Raw genomic sequence first — 19,463 nt, 5'->3', positions numbered from 1 at the left:
AAATCATTCAGTGCCGAGGGAAGAAAAGGGGTCCTCGTAACCTTTGTTGTAGAAGAAACACTCATCACCGTTGAATTGAGTAGGCTACCTCACCGAAGTTTGACTATAGTACAGTTCGTAGATAACTCCGCCTCCGGAGTGCGGCTCCCCTGTGTTGCCTTAGCTTCAGTTTGGAGGTTCGGAGGCGAAAGTAGAAAGTAACATCTGCGACGACTAATTTTTCGGTGTTTTATTTAATTTATTTATTTATTTAACTCCTCTGTCGCACTCTCGTTATACAGGAAGTATTCCGTTGAATACAATAACTTATATGGTTTGGTTGTAAAACAGGTTTCGATTTCGTCGGAGTCACGCGCTTTTAAATCAATGTCGTCAGAGTGAGAATCAGTCCGTGTCGGTTTAAAATCAGCAGATGAGAGCCTCTAAAACACGCAGTCAATAATGGTTGCATTCGTCGCTGCGATGGGAACCACTGGGCGGTGTGGTATTCTACTTTTTACTCTCCTGGCACAGTTCTGCTGTGCGCACAGTTGGAAGGTATGACACATTTCGGGCAGGCGTAGGCTATAGGGTTCATGTGTTGTCATGTAAACGGCTTTCCTTCTTTAAATTAATGTATCTGTAATAAAAAATGAAGGGAAGTTATCTCAAAGGATAAGGATAACAGAAGGACGACAACCCAAACACTTAAAGTTCCACCATGAACGTACCAAAAAGATTCGGTTTACTAATTCATACTAATTCATCAGGTTCAAGGTTCATAAAACACTGACACAACATGTGAACTCAGCAATTATAAATGCAAGTTGGCAAGTCGTAAGAATTCCGTGCTATTTGACAACTGAAAGTACATACGTGTGATATTGTAGACCAGGTAGTGCATTACATGTGGGAATCTGACGAAGTTCTGCACTGGTCCAAATACATGTTGGATGTGGTCTTAAAGGAACAGTATTGCCCATCGTATCTGAGTAGCCATAAGTTAACATGGTTGAAGCATGTACTGTGGATGGGACTAAGGTGCTAGCAAATGGTATTTTTGGAACTTGAGGAACGGCCCTGGCAGGTGAGTGCTGAGCTCTGACTGCCAGTCAGTGAGTTAAGAATCAGCTGCTTTGAGGTTTGAGAACAGATCTGGATAATGAACTAGCGCCAGAGGAAGTGGAAGAGGTAAACTATGGTATTAGTCCCTTGAGGATATTACCATGCTTTTAATGCAGTTTTAGGCCTCTTTGTTATTTTTCTGACCGGCTATAGCAGCCTCCAGCAGTTGTCTCAAGACCACCTGATCACACTTTGCTTTAGCAGCAGAGTCAGTTGTTCATCCTGTCGAAAAAGAGAAGATGATACTGCTCCAATGAACGTTGTGCCCCGAGCAGCAGCAGTTAAAAAGGGGGTGGGGGGGGGGTGATGAGATTCCTCTCGCCTCTTCATGCCTTTATGTACTGTGCGTGCAATCCAATAGAACTGTCCCCATCTTGTAACTGCAATTATCTTTCAAGCTGTTGGTGTTTTTGGCTGAACTAGTATGGAGGAGAATCTGGATCAACAGCAACAACTGATACAAAGAAAAAAAAAGGACTGAATTAGTTTTATTCAGTACCTAGATTCAATCCTTTACACATAACAGTAGTGGCATTTATAGAGGTTTTAGTTCTCTCAGACTTTGTTTTTTAGCTGGGAAACTGATGTTTACATTCTTTAAACAGATACAAGTCTGTTTGTTCAAATGAAAAGGAGGACCAGATTTTAGGATGTGCTCTAGACCACAAGTTTAGAGAAGTAAATATGGCTTTTTTTTTCAGTTCGTGAAAAGACAGCATAGAAGTACTCAAAACACTCCCTCTTTATCAAGGCTCAAGCCAGTCAAGTATGAATGTTTTCCTTAAATCATGTGGTATTCAATTCTGTCCGTTTATCTACCTGTAATTCAGATCGTATTAATGAAAGTTTACACTATAAATTCTTCAAAGTTTGATTCAGTCTTTATAGCACAAGGCTACTTAGGACACACACTCATGATGTAAACACTATGATGGTGGAAATAAGACAAAGAAGAGGGTGGGAATGAGTTTGCACTAACAGCGTTATGGTGAGATGGTACCGCATGGCCCAGTTCGTTTGTCAGATACTGGGAGCTTGCCAGGATCACTTTCTCCAGCCTCACCGACCCAAGACACAAGACAAACTTGTACACAACCTAGTGCAGTCTGGATAACAAAGCCATGTACTGCATATATATATATATATATGTGTGTGTGTGTGTGTGTGTGTGTGTGTATTTATGTATATGTATATGTATATGTATGTATGTATGTGTGTGTGTGTGTGTATATATATATATTATATATATAACAATGAGATCTTGCCAAGAATGAAAGCATTACAGCTAAAATGAATGAACTATAAATCAATGCAAAATTGATTAAAAAAAAGTATTACTCACTAACACTCCTGCTAAGTGGCTCATCAACCTTTGATTAAAAAAATACACATCTCCACTCTGCCAAGACGTGTTCCATATTGCTCCAGATATCTACTGGAGGACATTGCTCTTAGCCAGTGTATTTATTTATTGCTTTTATACTTTCTTTTTGTTCTCCTCTCCCCATCCTTCTATCTGTTCTCGTCCAGATCGATCCACTCATTCTTAATGAGCAGTTGTTATGGATTGGGGGTGGAGCAGGGGAGGTGCACACCTATCGGATCCCCCTGATTACCTTCACTCCTCGGGGCAGCTTGCTGGCCTTCGCTGAGGCCAGGAAGAGTTCCTCCGTAGATATGCAGGCTAAATTCATTGCCCTGCGACGTTCCACAGACAGAGGTAAACCATTCACCATTGTTTTAATTTTATTCCTATTTTCTATTTATCTTCTGGTATTCTACTTTTTTATTCTATGTTGTGTTTGGTGTGTACTGACGGTGTTGTCGCGGCGCTTGAATTTCCCTCGGGATTAATTGGTATTCGTATTCGTATTCACACAAACTTAAACACATAGATGCACCGTGGCCAATTTACCATGGCCAGTTTATCAGATACGCCCACTGAGTACTAGGTTACACCATTTTTGCCTCCAAAAGTGAGTCATGGATTTTAAAAAATGTCACAAGAGCTCCACATGAACATTGGTTCATGTAGATGTGATCAAATTACAAAGCTGCTGTGTGTTTGGGAGCAGTGTATGCATGATCTGAACAGCCAGCTGCATCTTATCCTGAAAGGTGCTCTTTTGTTGAGGTTTCGGGGCTGATAAGGTCTCTTAACGCTGTTGTGTTTAAATGTTCTCAAGCTGTTATTAAGGAGCCTAATATGCTGTACGTGAAAAGCCCTGGATGGCGGCAGTCTGTGATTTATGGAAACTGGCATGCATGGCACTGATGATTACACAGCACTCAGAGTTGCTCAAATTATTGGTACCCCTAATTAAGATGTTCAGTGTGATGAATCCTTTGACACGAATTTAAGCAAAGTGACTGTTACTGTCTGTGGGATCAATCCATTTCTGTACATAGGATGGCATATCTAATTGGGTATAGAGTGTATATGACTGGGTAGACACTCCACTGCCTTCCTGTATATTATATTTGCAATGACAAGGTCTACATAAATATAGGTTTTAGGAAGTAATCTCTCTCCCTCTCTCATTTCCCACCTCCAGGCCTGACTTGGTCGCCCACCTCCTTCATAGTGGATGATGGTTCTTTGGTGGACGGGCTGAATCTGGGCTCTGTCATTGTGGATGAGGAGAGGAAATCTGTGATGCTCATTTACTCTTTGTGCTTCTACCACTACCACTGCAGCCCCTCCAGCACCATGTTAATAGAGAGCCTGGACGATGGCCTGAGCTGGAGTGCCCCGCGTAACCTCTCCGTCCAGCTGGGGGTCAAAAGCTTCATCCCCGGGCCTGGTTTCGGCATCCAGGTCTGCCTCCCTTTTATCCACTGGCTCAACCCATCCATCTTGTAACCCAGTTCCTCATCTACCTCTGCTTTTAGCTTGCTCAGTTTTGTTTTCATGTTGTGCAGTTAAATCTGATGCCTTGTGTTACATTCAAAGTGACGTAAAACATGTTTTCCTCCTCGGTCTTCATCATCGTGTTTTCACTCTTTCATACACTTTATATGCTTGGTCTTTTCATCTTACTGATGAAAGCAAATGCATATACAATTTCACAGAAGCGTTACAATCCAGCCAAAGGGCGTCTTGTGGCATGTGGTCATGGCACCATCTCAGGTGATGGTGTTTTCTGCATCTTTAGCGACAACCATGGCAGAACTTGGAAGAATGGGGCTGCATTGAAGAGCATTCCCTACAACCAACCCAAACAGAGTCAAGACTTTAATCCAGATGAGTCCCAGGTAATGGAATGTTCTCCTTACCCTGCAGATTCTGTGTTCTTGTATCTTATAACTTGCTAATATTTATATTAAGTTCAGGTTGATGGAAAAATTACAGTCATGCCACACAAAACAACAGTACAAGTCTTGTAATTCAGTCTTCAACATTACATATGCATAGCCTGTTGAGATGGAGGATGGAACCATAGTTGTCAACATCCGCAACCAAATGAAGTACCATTGTAACTGCCGGATCATTGCGAGGAGTCTGGACGGAGGCGAGTCTCTCCCTATGGAGGAGGTGACGTTTGACAAAACGCTGGTGGATCCTGTAGTTGCAGCCGGTGCCCTGCAGAAGGAGGGAGTGCTCTACTTCACCAACCCGGCCAACTCAGAGCACAGTGAGGATCAGGGGACCGGGGATGGATGGGGGTTGATGGATTAGGTTCATGTAAGACTTTTTTATGCTTACTCAAATGTTTAATCTTGCTTTTAATGCATTTTTGCTCTCTCTCTCTCTCTCTCTTGCTCTTTCTCTTTCTCTCAGGGGTTAATCTGACTCTTCGATGGTCTCTGACCAATGGCAAATCATGGCAAGAAGAAGCGGTTCAGATCTGGGCGGGGCCAAGTGGCTATTCTTCTATGACATCACTCAAGTCTGACTATCCTGAAGATAAGAAGTACATCTACGTCATTTATGAAAAGGGTCACAAAGACTACTGCGAGACCATATCATTTGCCAAAATTCACCTCTATGGGGGACTGTAGTTTGAAGAAAAGGCAAACATAGGGGAAAAGTCTGTGAGGAAAAAGAAAACAGACCTGCAGGGAGATTGCTAATTTGTGTCCTAAGCCAGGAGTGTGTGTTCTCTCTAGCCTATGTTATGTTCTCAGGAAAGACAGAGTATGACACCATTTTAAGAACATGAACCAAATGGACTTTTTTTCAGTGCAGGTAAACTTCTTTGCAGGTGACTTCAGAAAATTTCAGTCTCTAAGATCTGTTTGAAATCCAGTCCTCAAATCAAAAATGGTGCTGATTTCCTTTAAAGCGCAAGCACTTTAATTCATGTCTATCACCTGTGTTTATGTAACTGTTTGTGTTTATACATGCCCTGATTTTTGTATGCTGTAAGGTGGGGATTCAAATTACCTAAATAAATAAATAAATAAATAAGGAAAGAAAGAGAGAAAGAGGGAAAGAGAGAAAGAGAGAAATGGATCATTCATTCAGACAGATGACAAAATAGACTTAGCAATTGTTGACCCTTAAGGAACTATAATTGAGTGTGTTTCTTTATATCAATCTTTATCGTTTCTTGAAGTATCTGAAAGCACATGTCCAGGCGCTTTGAAACAAGAACCTCCATGCATTTTGTTGAATTCAAAAATTAACGAGGGCAGCATTCTTGCTTTTAGCTGCAATATTTGATGGACCCCCTCAATTCTTAGTGTGTAAGGGTTCCAGTCTGAACTTTGATCTCAGTTTATGTTCAGTCAACATAATTTTAAATTTGTACTGTTGCAAAACAACAAAGGTGTGTCTTTATGTGTTTTATGTGAATAGTTTACCCTCCAAAAACGTTTTACCCCACAACAGTGTACCTCAGAAGAGATTAAATGGAGCCTATTTTTCAGATAAACGTTTACTGTTTGATCACTTTGATATCGGCTGACGAGAATAATTGCGGTTAGCTCTTTTTTATGTCAGATTTTTTAAAGAAATTCCAGTCGTGTGAGGTCAGCTGAGACGATTAGACCATTCACTTTAATAATATTGCGATCATCACGTCTCGCAGACAATGACAATATTGTATACTTTTTTTGTGTATGTTTGGGGGAAGTGTGATTGCCGAGCTGAGCCTGCTGCCGGCGAAATGTATCTTTCCCCTCCCTTTTCTCACACTGTTACAGTTGGAGGCAGGTGAGAAACATATCATTTCAAATGCGCTAGTCACACTTAACTAACTGGAGACAAATCTAGCCTCACATTCATGTAGCACAGTATGTACGAGGCGCATGCCGACTGAGGAAAGGTAGTGCTTCGGGTCCTGCTTGTTAATTAACGGAAATTGACTTGTTTTGGCAAGCCACCTAAGAAGGGTGATCTGTCAGCTTTCATGGATCATCCTGTGTAGCCTGTTTGTTCGGTTCTCACTGTCTGTGTGGAACATCTGACAAGGTGTGGTAGCGTAGCCTCTTGTCAGATCGCAGAGGAATGTTTGTCTATATCAAGAAGGCACCGGACCATCAATAACAAATGACTCGACCTGGTTTGTATGGTAGAACCGGTTTCGATCTCAAAACAGACCTCAGAACAGACATGCGTTTTAAGCCACAGCGATGAAAGCAGATACAGTATCTTCCGGTATTAAACTGGCAAATAAAATGTTCTGAAACAGACTGTCGGCATGGTCCCACGGGTCGTTTTCATGAGAATTACTGGGCAATTGGGATGTATATTTATTGTTCTGCTGGTACAGTTCAAGTCCGCACACAACTTGAAGGTAAGTTATGTTCTCTGCTGATGTAATTACATACTCAAACGAACAGTTTTAAATTTTTAGTGTCAACTGTCATTCGGGATAAGCTACTCTGAGTATCATTTGTGGATTGTACGTTATGAAAAACTCAAATTCTGTCCAATGCTGATCGCACATTCTTGGAATGAGTTAAGAACTGAAGGTGTGATTTCAGCGTGCAGAGGTACTGCGCGAGAATTTCTAGCTGGCCAGTCCTAACTGCGACTGCAGTAGGCATTCTAACGTCAACTACTGTGATTAACCGTTGGTTATGCTGCTCACACGTTTTTGGTAAATGGCAGTTTAAGCTAAGGTTGTGGTGAGAATCAATTAAAACTGTACATTATACTGTGTTCTAAGATTTAATGTACATCCAATACATTTGTATATTTACTACCCTCTTACTGTTCTCATGGTTTGATCCAGATTGATCCACTGATTCTTGATGAACAGTTGCTGTGGGTGGGGGGTGGAGCAGGGCAGGTGCACACTTATCGTATTCCTATCATCACCTCCACTCCTCGGGGCAATCTGCTGGCCTTCGCTGAGGCAAGAAAATCTTCAGCCAAAGATATTGGAGCAAAGTTCATTGCCCTTAGATGCTCCACAGACAGGGGTACAACATATGTGCATGCTCACACATGAGTGACTGTATATACACTCAGTTTACTTTGTGAAACCTTTACATTACATACAATGTTTGAGTGAATATAAAATATCTCTTTCTTGTCTCCTATCTCCAGGTGCAACCTGGTCCCCTACCTCCTTCATAGTGGATGATGGCTCTTTGGCGGATGGGCTGAATCTGGGCTCTGTGGTTGTGGATGAAGAGAAGAAATCTGTGATGCTCATCTATTCTCTGTGTTTCCACCGCTACCACTGCAGCCCCTCCAGCACCATGTTAATAGAGAGCCTGGACGATGGCCTGAGCTGGAGTGCCCCGCGTAACCTCTCCGTCCAGCTGGGGGTCAAAAGCTTCGCCCCTGGGCCAGGATATGGCATTCAGGTCTACATTCCTCTCTCCTACATTCCTTCTTAGTACATAAATAAATTTTTCCCTAGGACCCTAATCCCTAATCCCTAATCCGTGTCTCCTCGACAGTGTACCCAATCTTATTTGAACTTTCTGAGAACTTTGAACGTCCTTTTTTTTTTACGTCTAAGTTGACATTGAACACATTCTCGTTGATTTTTATACACACTGTACCTGTCAAAAGGAGTCTACAGTGAGAATCTGTGCTTTGTATAGTTCCCTGATATCTCTGCTGGTTGTACTGCTGAAGCAAATGCATGCACGATTCCACAGAAGCGTCACTATCCAGCTCCAGGGCGTCTGGTGGTGTGTGGTCACAGCACCAACGAAGGTAACGGGGTTTTCTGCATCCTTAGTGATGACCATGGGCTCACATGGAGGTACGGTGCACCACTGAAGAGCATTCCCTATAAGCAACCCAAACAAAAGCTGGACTTTGATCCGGATGAATGCCAGGTATCGAGCCTTTGTCTGTGCGATGCATTCTTGTAAAGTTTTTTTTATATGTTTATATATATATATATATATATATATATATATATATATATATATATGTATATAAAAACTGTTTTTGACTGGGGGAAATGCAGTTTGCATCCAGTTGATTGCACCTAAAATCAGCTCTTACAAAATAATTGGCAAAAAGTAGTTTTCACATCCAGTTTTCTCAATGTCCTCACAAACAGTAAATAGGACACAATATGTATTAAACAGGTTAATCTTAGCCAATGGGCCCCATCTCAACTTCAGACCACCTCAATATACGGTATACAACATCAGTTCTTTATGATAATCAAATAGAAATAAGCTATAATGTAAGGAATTGTGTCTTCATTCTTTCTAATATATTCTTAGACAATATTATGATGGCCTTTTCTACAGCACAGTGACTTAAAGAGCCAAAGAAAATTGTTTTGTGTCGTATAATATGGTAAAACGATCAAACCACATGATGACCACCAGAGGTCGCTGTTTTACGTGAGAAAATACAAAAGACAAAAACTATTGCCAGTATTTTTAAAGCTTAAAGGCTCAAGATGTTGATATGTGGGCTTTGGAGGAGGTGCTAGGGAGTCCATGAATCGAGTTTGACCATTTTTCTAATTCCCTGAAGTCTAATCATTGTCACTGCGTTGTTAGGGACAAATGGGATACTTCAAACTTTGCTGAATATTTTGTGATTCTTATATCGTCAGTGCTTAAGTGCAACCAATTTTCTTTTTACACAAAGAAAATTATATTTTTACAAATCAATGTTGCAGATATGTTCTTATCCCCCTCTAAGTATCACATTAATTTGAGAGCAATGGTGACAAGAGATGACACACAGCGTAACCCAGTCTCCCATCTTATAATCACAGCCTTTTGAGATGGAGGATGGAACCATAGTTGTCAACATCCGCAACCAAATGAAGTACCATTGTAACTGCCGGATCATTGCGAGGAGTCTGGACGGAGGCGAGTCTCTCCCTATGGAGGAGGTGACGTTTGACAAAACGCTGGTGGATCCTGCTGTTGCAGCCGGTGCCCTGCAGAAGGAGGGAGTGCTCTACTTCACCAACCCAGCCAACTCTAAGCAGAGTGAGGATGAGAGGGGTTGAGGGAGGGTGGTGAGGAGGGTGATTGTGGGAAGTATGAGAGAGCATCTCATCTTATGACAACAAACCGAACCGAGGGTTTTTTTTTTAATACAAGTGCATTTGTTAGTATTTATTTATTTTAACCAACTCACTCTTACATGATCTCTCTCACTGTCTCTCTCTTTCTCTCTCTCTCACTTTCTTTTTCTTTCTCTCTCTCTCTCTCTCTCTCACTCTCTCTTTCCTTATCTCTCTCTCTCTCTCTCTCTCTCTCTCTCTCTCTTTCTTTCTCTCTCTCTCTCTCTCTCTCTCTCTCTCAGGGATTAACCTGACTTTACGCTGGTCACTGACTGGTGGTAGGACGTGGGAGGAACAGGTTCTCCAGATCTGGCCAGGGCCAAGTGGTTACTCCAGTATGACATCACTGCAAGGCAACAGTGCTGAGGACCTGAAATATGTCTTTGTCATCTATGAAAAGGGGCATAAAGACTCCATTGAAACTGTTTCCTTCGTCAAAGTCCACCTGTTTAGTGGTCTCCGGACAGAGTAGGATTGTAAAAGAAATAGAGTTTAAAAGGATTTTGTAAGAAACAAAATATATTCTTATACGGGAACTTCTGCAATCGTCATTTGAACCAATATATTAAATGATAAAATATCTAAAATTCCACATGTTTATTTGTATTTTTTATGTTATGTTTATGCCAGATTTCCTTTGCATGTAACTTGCATGTGAATTTGCAACTCCAACAGAGAGTAGTAAAATGGAAATAGTCTAGTGTAAAACTGTACATAGTGTTCTCCAGTCTCTCATCATAGTGTGCATTCTTAATGCTGTGCTCCACCAGTCCAGCCAGTTTCCATAAGGAGGATGAGAGGCTTGTGGGAGAATTTGGGGGGGGGACAAAACAAAACAAAAAAACGGCAGCACCAGTGCAGAGGATGTCCATCCAATAATAAGACCAGACCAAACTTACCCATGAAGATTTATTAAAGTCCATTTTACATGCAAAACAGTTTCCATAATATTCTGTTAGCATGTTCGTATTCTCATCCATAGCAAATGATTTAGGACTAAGGACTACAGATAAATGAGTGCTTTGGGAATAGGAAGAGTAGATTGTGGAGAGAAAGTAACAGAAGAAAAGAAAAGAAAAGAAAAGAAAAGAAAAGAAAAAAGAAGTGTAACGAGACAAGGAGAAAAACTGTTTAAAGTAAATGACAAGAAACAATGACCATTCCATATCAGTTTCTCTTAATTAATGTTTATTTAAGCAAACAAAATCCCCAAAGTTGAAAACTTCTTTTGTGAAAACAGCCTGACCACTATGTCAGCAGCATATTGAATGGAAATAATATATCACGGTCAAATCAGGAAACAATAAAATGAGAAGAGAGCACTCACATTACATCGTCGTCATCATACCAGAACTTAAACAGTCATTTGTGAAAATCAATTTTGGATCTTGTCGTGTAAGATCATTTTACCAGTGACCAGTTTGTTTTCACTTTCAACACTTTATCAGTTCTACATTTCAAAATATCTGCTGTTTATGCAACATTTAAATTTAAAACTAGAGTCATTACTATTAATGACTATTATTAATTTTACTCCATAAACTCTACTACTATCAAAAGCATGCATGTATTTGTGTTTGTTAAGCAATCCAAAACAATGGTTGAACTTTTTAAGGACTTATAACAGCAAGTAAGGCAGGCATCTAGGATCATGGGGCTGGTTTGCATCAAAAAATGTCTTACTCCAGATGTCAGCAAAAATGTTCACATGTCTGTCACTGCAGCATTGATGACAGAATATAGGACTGTGCTTCATCACTCAGAATGAACTCCCTGCCTCCTCTCCTCCAACTGTGCTGGTCCCCATAAAGGCAGTACTGGTAAAAACATTTTAGTTTGTACTGCTGTAATTTTGCTTTCACCTGTTCAGACTTCACTGAAGCGTGTGGAGGGTACATCTAGATCAATTAGCTGGTCGGGGGAGAGAGAGAGAGAGAGAGAGAGAGAGAGAGGGAGATCACACATTATTATCACTATCTATAAGTTTGACCATTAGAAAGGTGTGGCCTTATGGTGGGTTGCATGACCTTGTGGTTTCCTGAAAAGATAGTAAGACCTTCCAAAAGGACTCAGAAAAGCTTTTTCTGATGTCTTAGTCTTAAATCTCCTTGATTGCATGCACACACACACACACACACACACACTGTAAGCAGTAAATTTGACCTCTGCATTTAACCCATCCTTGCACACCAGCAGAGAGCAAACACAACCACTAGGTGCAGGAGCAGAACACCTGTGCCGGGGGAGTGGTTGGGGGTTAAGTGCCTCGCCCAAGGGCACTTCAGCCGTGGACGTTTTCCCGCTGGTCCTGGGAATTGAACCGGCAACCTTTCAGTCACGCTCTAACCCTTAGGCCATGGGCGGCCTCAAAAGAGGACAGAGCAGAGTGTGATGTACTCATTTAAATGCACAAATCGTTATGTTATTTTGAAGACTTCCCTTTCGTTCTGCCATCATTTGTTTCTTTGTCTTCTATCACACCTATCATGTGCTTGCCTACTCAAAATGGACCTTTGGATGCAATTCAGTCTGTCAGGCATTGCCCACTTTACATGTTTAAGTATTCAAAGGGCTTAGCCATTGGTTTGAAATTTAACTACTCACTCTATAGCATATAGAAATACCAATGAATAACATGTTTGTTTAACTTTCTCTTTGTGCCCTGGTCCCTGCTTCAGAAAGTGGGTTTAGTGAAAACTCAGAGTTAGTTAACCTAAAGTAAGTAGTAAACCTCCTAATAGAAGAGCCCTTCATTCTCCTAGCAAAACAAATCCATGGGGCTCTTCTATTAGGAGGTTTTCTACTTACTCTGAGTTTTAACTACACCCGCTTTCTGAAGTAGGGCCCTGTGCTGTAAAAGTTTTGTTTGTTTATTTTTAATTTGCCTGTGAATGAATTTCAGAGAATTAGGGAAATACATGAGAGCAAGCTGAATGAAGCCATTCACCAAGTTCTTTGAATATGAAAATGACAAACAACAGTTTATCAAGGGAGTTCATTTCCCCCTGAAATCCCCAATTTCGCACACAGTCCTTAAACTGGAGTGTACTCATTACAAGGATTCACTAACAGTCCATTACACACACACACACACACACACATGCACACATGCATACATGTATCTGCAATACACTACCTGTTTTACAGAGGAAGCTGAATTTCTCTCTGCAGTCCTTATCTTTCCATTTGCCTGTGTGTTTGTTCATTGCCGCACAGTACTGTGAGTCATGTGGTCTTCGATCTGGATCTGGGTGAGGGTGGGGGCACACTGCAAGGTTACGGGTCTGTAACTTCTACACTTCATTGTCTTTGATTGTAGAAACATCAGTTGAGTGCTAACAATCTATTTCATGTTGATTAATCATTTTGCTTTTTTTGCCCCCCCCCCAATTCCTAGAAACTCACTGTCGTCCCAGTGCGTGTAGTCCAGAGGGGCCCCTCCGTTTGCCCAGAACCAGAATCCAAACAGTCGGCTCCGTCTCAGGCCAATCCACATCCATTCGGTGGCGTTTGTTTCCGCAAGTCGCAAACTGATGTAAAGACGCTCATCCTTGTCTGACAGTATGGATGCCAGGTGTGATGGACCCCTCGTTTCGGCACAGTGTTTAAAGGCATCGAACCAGGTCAAATTTTCTATAAAATTGTTCATTTTATTTGTGACTTGAGGACAGAAGAGAGTAGAGGTGTACAGAAATATAATTATCTGTGTCTGTGTCTGTATCTGTGTCTGTGTCTGTGTCTGTGTCTGTGTCTGTATCTGTGTCTGTGTCTGTGTCTGTGTCTGTGTCTGTGTCTGTATCTGTACCTGTGTCTGTGTCTGCGTCTGCGTCTGCGTCTGCGTCTGCGTCTGCGTCTGCGTCTGCGTCTGCGTCTGCGTCCGCGTCCGTATCTGTGTCTGTGTCTGTATCTGTATCTGTATCTGTGTCTGTTCAGCCGTCAAAATTATCTGTCTCTGTATATGTATTCAAATAGTAGACCAGGAGTGTGCGTGGCTTACATCGGAAGTCGTGTTAAAGTGGGCAAATGTGTTATTTTCTAACCTAATATTCATTGGCAATGCAATATTTGTCCCTTCAAAGCATCAAATTGGTTTTAATATTGGCATTAATTATGAAATATATTTCCACATCCTGATACTGTACTTTTCATCTCTCTCTCTCTCTCTCTCTCTCTCTTCTTATTTTTAACAAAACTAAGTTTTATGAACTGTAATCGCTTTTGAATAATGTGTAGTAAATGAAACAACTATTTAGTGAAATCAAAGTCCTATGCTGCAAACAGAATGGGCATTTTTATCTTCCACAATGACAATCGATTTGAAGAAACATAATAGGGGACACACAGACATGTCAATCATAGTTCTTCCCCCCCCCCCACCGAACAATGATGAGCAATTTTGGGTAGAGGAAATATCTGTTTCCATCGATTTATTTGTGCTTTCCCGAATAACGTACCCAGATTTGGGTACATCCCTAGTAGAGAGATGACAGATTGGCAGAGGAAGCTGGGATACGTGAGGATGAAAAAGAGAATTTATGGACAGTGTTGACCCGAGACCGGCCCTGGAGGGCCCAAATTACTGCCTTTCTTCATTGTCGCCTTTTAATTGGAGGCTGATTTTTCACTGATGAAACGGGCACACTTTTCATCTGGTCAGAGACCAGAGGGCTTTTTTTTTTTCATTTGCTATATTGAGCAGCAGGGCTATAGTCTTTCTGAACTGGGTTTGGGCACCCAGGGGAGGCATGAAAAGAGTGGAGCGGGATGGAAAGAGATTGAGGACGACACCTGCTGTATGAACAGTCAGTAAGGAACATAAAACACCCTCTCTATACAACTGTAAAGCCAGGGAACTCAGTTGAGAGAAGGGGAGGGAGCAGAAGATAACAGGAAAGCAGTTGAACTTACCGAAAACAGGAAATATTTTCTCCCCCTCACAACCTGCAGGCAACTGAATCTTCTGGTCTCCTGTAAACAATGCAATCTGACCACATTTTTTCTTGGGGGTCTTTCAAAAACGGAATAGACGGCAAAATGCCATTTTTAAAATGACAAAACTCCTTTAACTGTTTCGCTGTCTTAGAAGTCTAACACACCAAATGTGCTGTGTGTCTTGGGAGAAAATGGCTGAAACACATGCCACTAGCTTTACGTGTTAAAATCATCTTCTAAACTAAGTAAACTAAGTGGCTTCTTGGTGGCTTGTTAAAGCTCAGATCAACCTAGTTTCTAAACATTGCCATTGTTGTTGGTCATAAGATATATGAGTATATACAATCATATACGCCTATATATCCTCTGTCACATATGTCATATGTCTTATTCTTTTGTATGATGTAAAGAATTTGACTGCACATCAGTAGGATGATACATTTGTTCCTCCCAGACATAATTTGCAGTTTTCCTGAACTCACCTGAAAGATTTAGTTGCTCCCGTGTTGGGAGTATGTGGACGTCAGTGCCATTTGCCAATCTCCACGGCTGGTGATAAAGTCCAATCCACGCTGAGCCGACACCATCCAGCAGTCTCTTTAGCTGATCGTTCTCCGACGCGTTTTTCACGCTTGCCAAGTCATCGCCATTCGCACGGCACAACTCCCGTGCCTCTATCCATTGTGTCTTTGTTGTATTCACTGTGAAATTTCTACCCACTGGAAGGAGCACAGAAACAACACCTACATGAGTATACAATATTGTTTTAAAACACATTTTTATTGATGCTGCTCATTCTCATCATAACAGGTATGTTTCACTTACAAAAAAAAAGGACCACCTGCACACTTATTATTAATATGCTTTCTGTTTGGTCAGTGTAACTCACACACATAAACCATTGCATTGTAAGGTACCTTTGCTTTCACATACGAAGCTGAGGTTTTCCCTACAGTCCGTCTCCTTCCATGATCCTGTGTGGTCCATGCTGATACAGACCACCTGTCCTGTCCAGTTGGATTCAGAGCTATTTAGCAAATTAGCCGTCTCATTCTTTAGACCAATCCAACATTCACCAGAATAATTAAGAAGTGTTTGATTTATCTTGTTTTTGATTTCTCTGAGGTGAGTGTTGTTATTCACTGTGAGCAAGGAACAATTTTTGTCGGCTTCATGCCAAGTACTGTTTTCCATACTGATGTTATATGTATGCCCTGTGGGAAAACAGTACAGGTGAGTTCTGTTGTATCCATTGTAATTTAATTAATGTCAGTAATTAGCTCTGAAATCAAAAGTGCACACATGCATTATTTATTTCAGTACACAGATCTTTGGACACTGTTCGCCTGCAAAACCAAAGTCAGCATGTAAAACATGTGCATTTGAAAACATCTCAGAACTGAGTCACCTTCACTGCAAATAGAACACTGCCGATTTTGGCAAGCCTTAGCAATCCATCCACCGTCTGCACGCATCCCAACACACAAGTCCTCTTGTTGGTCTCCAAAATTTGGTTCACCGTGGCTCCAGTTTCGGAAACCCGACACTGCACGGTCTGCCCAGACCCACTCGTCCCTGTACTGGCCAATCCACACAGGATGACTTCTAGTAATGTTTTTGATCCTATTCATATCATCTTGACTCATCAATTCAACTAAAATTGAATCGTTGGTCTTGCAAACACAATTGGCTTCCCACCAGGTCACCTGTTTTCTCACTAATGCTGGAGAGGTTGCTGTCATATAGAGAAAAAAAAATGGGAGGGGACAATCTTTGTGTAGCAGCTTACCACAATACATAGAAATGGAAGCAAAATATCTGTGAATCTTTGTCTCTGTTTCATCCTTTCGCTCACTCAAACACAAGCACACGTGCTCAAACACACGCACATGCATGCAAAAGTACAAACACATTGACTTTCAATGACAGATTCCACGAAAGTATGCCAACATGCCAAAATACCAAATCCAGGACAAAAATCTGAGAGAAAAACTAACCATTGTTGCAAACAAACCACCTCCTCTCTGAGCAACTGGCCAATGTCCAGTATCCCTCCTCATCTAGGCTCTCACAGAGCCGTCTCCACATAGTAAACTGGAGCTCTTGTCCATTAGCTCTTGTCCACTGCCAGTGAGCCTTGCAGGACCAAATCAGTTTGACCAACACTTTTTCAGAGGAGCAAGAATTGACCCCTTCAACACCCTTGGTTTCTGTGCAAAATATGACAGAAATTAAAATGAGATAAAATTTGATCTTTGGTCATCTTTAAAGATTTACAGACACACCTATGTTCAACATCTAAAATTGATAAAGTGATTTTGTTTTACAAACAAACAAACAGTTTTGAGTTTTGTTTTTTTTAAACTTCAAAATGACACAGCATCGTGTTCACTAATCCAGAATCAATCAGTAAATTTTAGTCCAGATACTATTTTGTTCTCCCAAAGGTAAAAAAAACACCTGAATCAGTGATACAAGATGATAGGCATCTTTCAAAAACTAAAAAACACAGAATGAGACTTTCATAAAGGAAGCGTCATAACTGTTTATGTTCTAGAGCCTTGCTAATTATTCAATGTTTCTATTATTTTTTTTGCATGAGCGTTACAGTCTGAAGATAGTAGTAAGGACACAAAATCAACTTAAACTGACCTGCCAGAAACAGCAGCAGTAGCAGGAGTATCCCCATCCTGATTTCAATCTGTTTTTAGAGTTACCTGTCAATGAAATCTGTCGCCATACACACACACACACACACACACAACCATGAATGGACCCATTTTTATATCTTATGAACATTAGGAGCAATAATACAAGGAGTGTGTAACCTTGGTAACATAAACTGCATTATACTGGGAGCTTAAAAGAGAGCTTAAATGATACCTAAGCTGAAGAGAATGTTCAAGGGAGAAAATAAATCTCGAAATTTTTAATCTTCAATCTGAAAGTTTTGCAATATGGTTTTCAAAGCCTCTGAAAAGGAAATATGTTGTATGTATGTTAGGTCTTCAAATTGGAGTAAGTTACTCTATGAATATTTACGATTTGTCTTAATAAATCAAGTCTGTTACCATTAAATGACACTACTTATGTCCTGACTCAAACAAAAGGTAAAATGCAGAAACAGAATACCTTTTAAACGCATAAATGTACTTACCTTTTAAAATGATAAATGTCACAGTATAAATGTTTACATAAGAGAGATTTTATCTGAAAATGACAAGATATGTGTGTTAGATTAGAACATATTTAATTATCATAACTGGGCAGTTACAAAAAAGGATCAAGTACTGCTGTAACTGATAAAACAACAATGATAAAAGGAAAACAAACATAAAAAACTAAAAACAATTGTTGAAACTGCTATTTCTATGGAGAACCATTTTAAACAAACTATTTTCCACTCACCTGCTGAGAAAACCGCTAACTGATCTCTCAGTGGTTCACCGTGTGTCTATGTCTACTGACTACCTGGTTTACATATACAAATGGCACACCTATTCAAATGGAAAACACAAAACACGGACATGAAGAAACTGAACCTTGTTAAGGGTTGGTGTTTTCAACTTCAGAAAACAGTCAAAAGTTTTTTAAAGTATGAAAGTATTTAGTACTTCTTCTTTTTTTTTTTTTTTAGCATATTTCGAGGAGCTGTCGCCATGATGCAAACCTGTGAATATATATATTTTACCACAAGACTACAAATCTACGTTTATTTTGAATTTATTTTTTTAGTCAGTTGCCAAAAAAGACTGAAGGAAATGAACCAGTGAATGTAACTTCTGTAATAAAATCTTTCTTTTTTACTGTAAAATCTTTAGTGGTTCTACAGAATTACACATACTACAAAAAATATACTTAACAAATGTATGTGCACGAAAAATGAGAGGAAAAAAAAGACCAGCACAGTTAAAAAAAAAAAAGTTCCGCAGATGATGTGAATACTGTGCAATTTATTGCTTTGCCATGAATAAACAAACAATGTTTTGATTAAGTCCATTTTGAGATTATAACTTCTCAATTCAGACCTCAGTTCAGCAGAATCTGTTTTTATCTTTCTATTGTGCGTCTACGTGACATGACATGTCAGAAATGAATTCAAACAATGTTCATCTCAGGCAACCAAAGAATGACAGATCTCATTCTCTCAGTACCAAGTCCATGTACAGTTATCTCCATAGGTATTAAAACATGTATTTGCATCTGTTTTTTTTTTTTTTAACACCAGTTGAATGGACAACGTCAGTAACTCATCCTCTGAACCTTTCCCGTTTATAAAGGGAAAACAAATCAGGTTTTGAACCTGAACTTTTGGTTATGTGAAGATAGTTTAGTGACAGTTTAGCTGACCTCAGAGTTCTTTCCTGTATCCTATCTCAAAAACACAGTTCATATTTGTTATGACGAAGTTATTTTTAGCCTTCATAGTGTTCCAACACCAGTGATACAAAGGGTTATGTCTGGGGGATGTTGACTGTAGATATGTGTTTTACTGTGCAGATTCAGTGTATAGGAGTACTTTTACTTTTGTTCATTTCTTTACAGTTATATCTATATTTCTACAGGTACAAGTCTGTTTTTTATGTTAACACAAAAGAATACATTTGCTGTGAATTTTAAATGTTAATTTTGACCATTGCATATTAAGACAAAATAATCTGTATCATTTTATTCATTATCAAAATAAATTTTGGCAGTTTCAGAACAAGATTTTGTTGACCCCACTGTCGTTCCAAGATCATCTTTTTTTCTGGCATTTGTGTTTTAAAAATAATCCTGGACTTGTTCGCAATGCCTTGTCTGCGAAGCTGGCTCTATATGGATGCTGTGTACCATTGCCATCTACTGAGCCAAAGAAGCAATTCATGCGCCTGTAGTTCCTGTGGAGCTGCGACCATTTCCTGTACACCCTAGCTGAGCAGCCTTCCTCTTATTCTCCTCCAAGGGGACTACTATATTCCCCCTTTTTTTTTTTTTAGT

General features: G+C 40.2%; 2 protein-coding genes across 2 annotated transcripts; both read left to right on the top strand.

Moving 5' to 3' along the window:
• The first annotated feature begins 155 nt into the window (after positions 1 to 155).
• LOC115825352 (sialidase-1-like) lies at positions 156 to 5,472 on the top strand. Its single transcript, XM_030789174.1, has 6 exons — positions 156 to 537; positions 2,635 to 2,824; positions 3,660 to 3,922; positions 4,177 to 4,359; positions 4,520 to 4,739; positions 4,886 to 5,472. Exons 1-6 carry the CDS (start codon positions 442 to 444, stop codon positions 5,104 to 5,106), a joined length of 1,173 nt encoding a protein of 390 aa, XP_030645034.1. The 5' UTR covers positions 156 to 441; the 3' UTR covers positions 5,107 to 5,472.
• Positions 5,473 to 6,749: 1,277 nt separating this feature from the next.
• On the top strand, positions 6,750 to 10,023 carry LOC115824716 (sialidase-1-like). Its single transcript, XM_030788473.1, has 6 exons — positions 6,750 to 6,845; positions 7,287 to 7,476; positions 7,604 to 7,866; positions 8,167 to 8,349; positions 9,255 to 9,474; positions 9,794 to 10,023. The coding sequence occupies exons 1-6, from the start codon at positions 6,750 to 6,752 to the stop codon at positions 10,021 to 10,023; spliced, it is 1,182 nt and encodes a 393-aa protein (XP_030644333.1).
• The last annotated feature ends 9,440 nt before the right edge of the window (positions 10,024 to 19,463 follow it).

The sequence above is a fragment of the Chanos chanos genome, chromosome 12 (genome assembly GCF_902362185.1).
Source record: "Chanos chanos chromosome 12, fChaCha1.1, whole genome shotgun sequence".
Classification (NCBI taxonomy): Eukaryota; Metazoa; Chordata; class Actinopteri; order Gonorynchiformes; family Chanidae; genus Chanos; species Chanos chanos.
The sequence above is the reverse complement of the archived record's forward strand: the minus strand, read 5'-3'. Positions and strand labels throughout refer to the sequence as shown.

Bases quoted from the DNA above. Each gene is read 5' to 3' on its own strand.
- LOC115825352 (XM_030789174.1), top strand. From the start codon at position 442: ATGGTTGCATTCGTCGCTGCGATGGGAACCACTGGGCGGTGTGGTATT. The intron at 538-2,634 runs GTATGACACATT...GTTCTCGTCCAG, and splicing joins GCTGTGCGCACAGTTGGAAG to ATCGATCCACTCATTCTTAA. The intron at 4,740-4,885 runs GTGAGGATCAGG...TCTTTCTCTCAG, and splicing joins CCCGGCCAACTCAGAGCACA to GGGTTAATCTGACTCTTCGA.
- LOC115824716 (XM_030788473.1), top strand. From the start codon at position 6,750: ATGGTCCCACGGGTCGTTTTCATGAGAATTACTGGGCAATTGGGATGT. The intron at 8,350-9,254 runs GTATCGAGCCTT...TTATAATCACAG, and splicing joins TTGATCCGGATGAATGCCAG to CCTTTTGAGATGGAGGATGG. The intron at 9,475-9,793 runs GTGAGGATGAGA...TCTCTCTCTCAG, and splicing joins CCCAGCCAACTCTAAGCAGA to GGATTAACCTGACTTTACGC.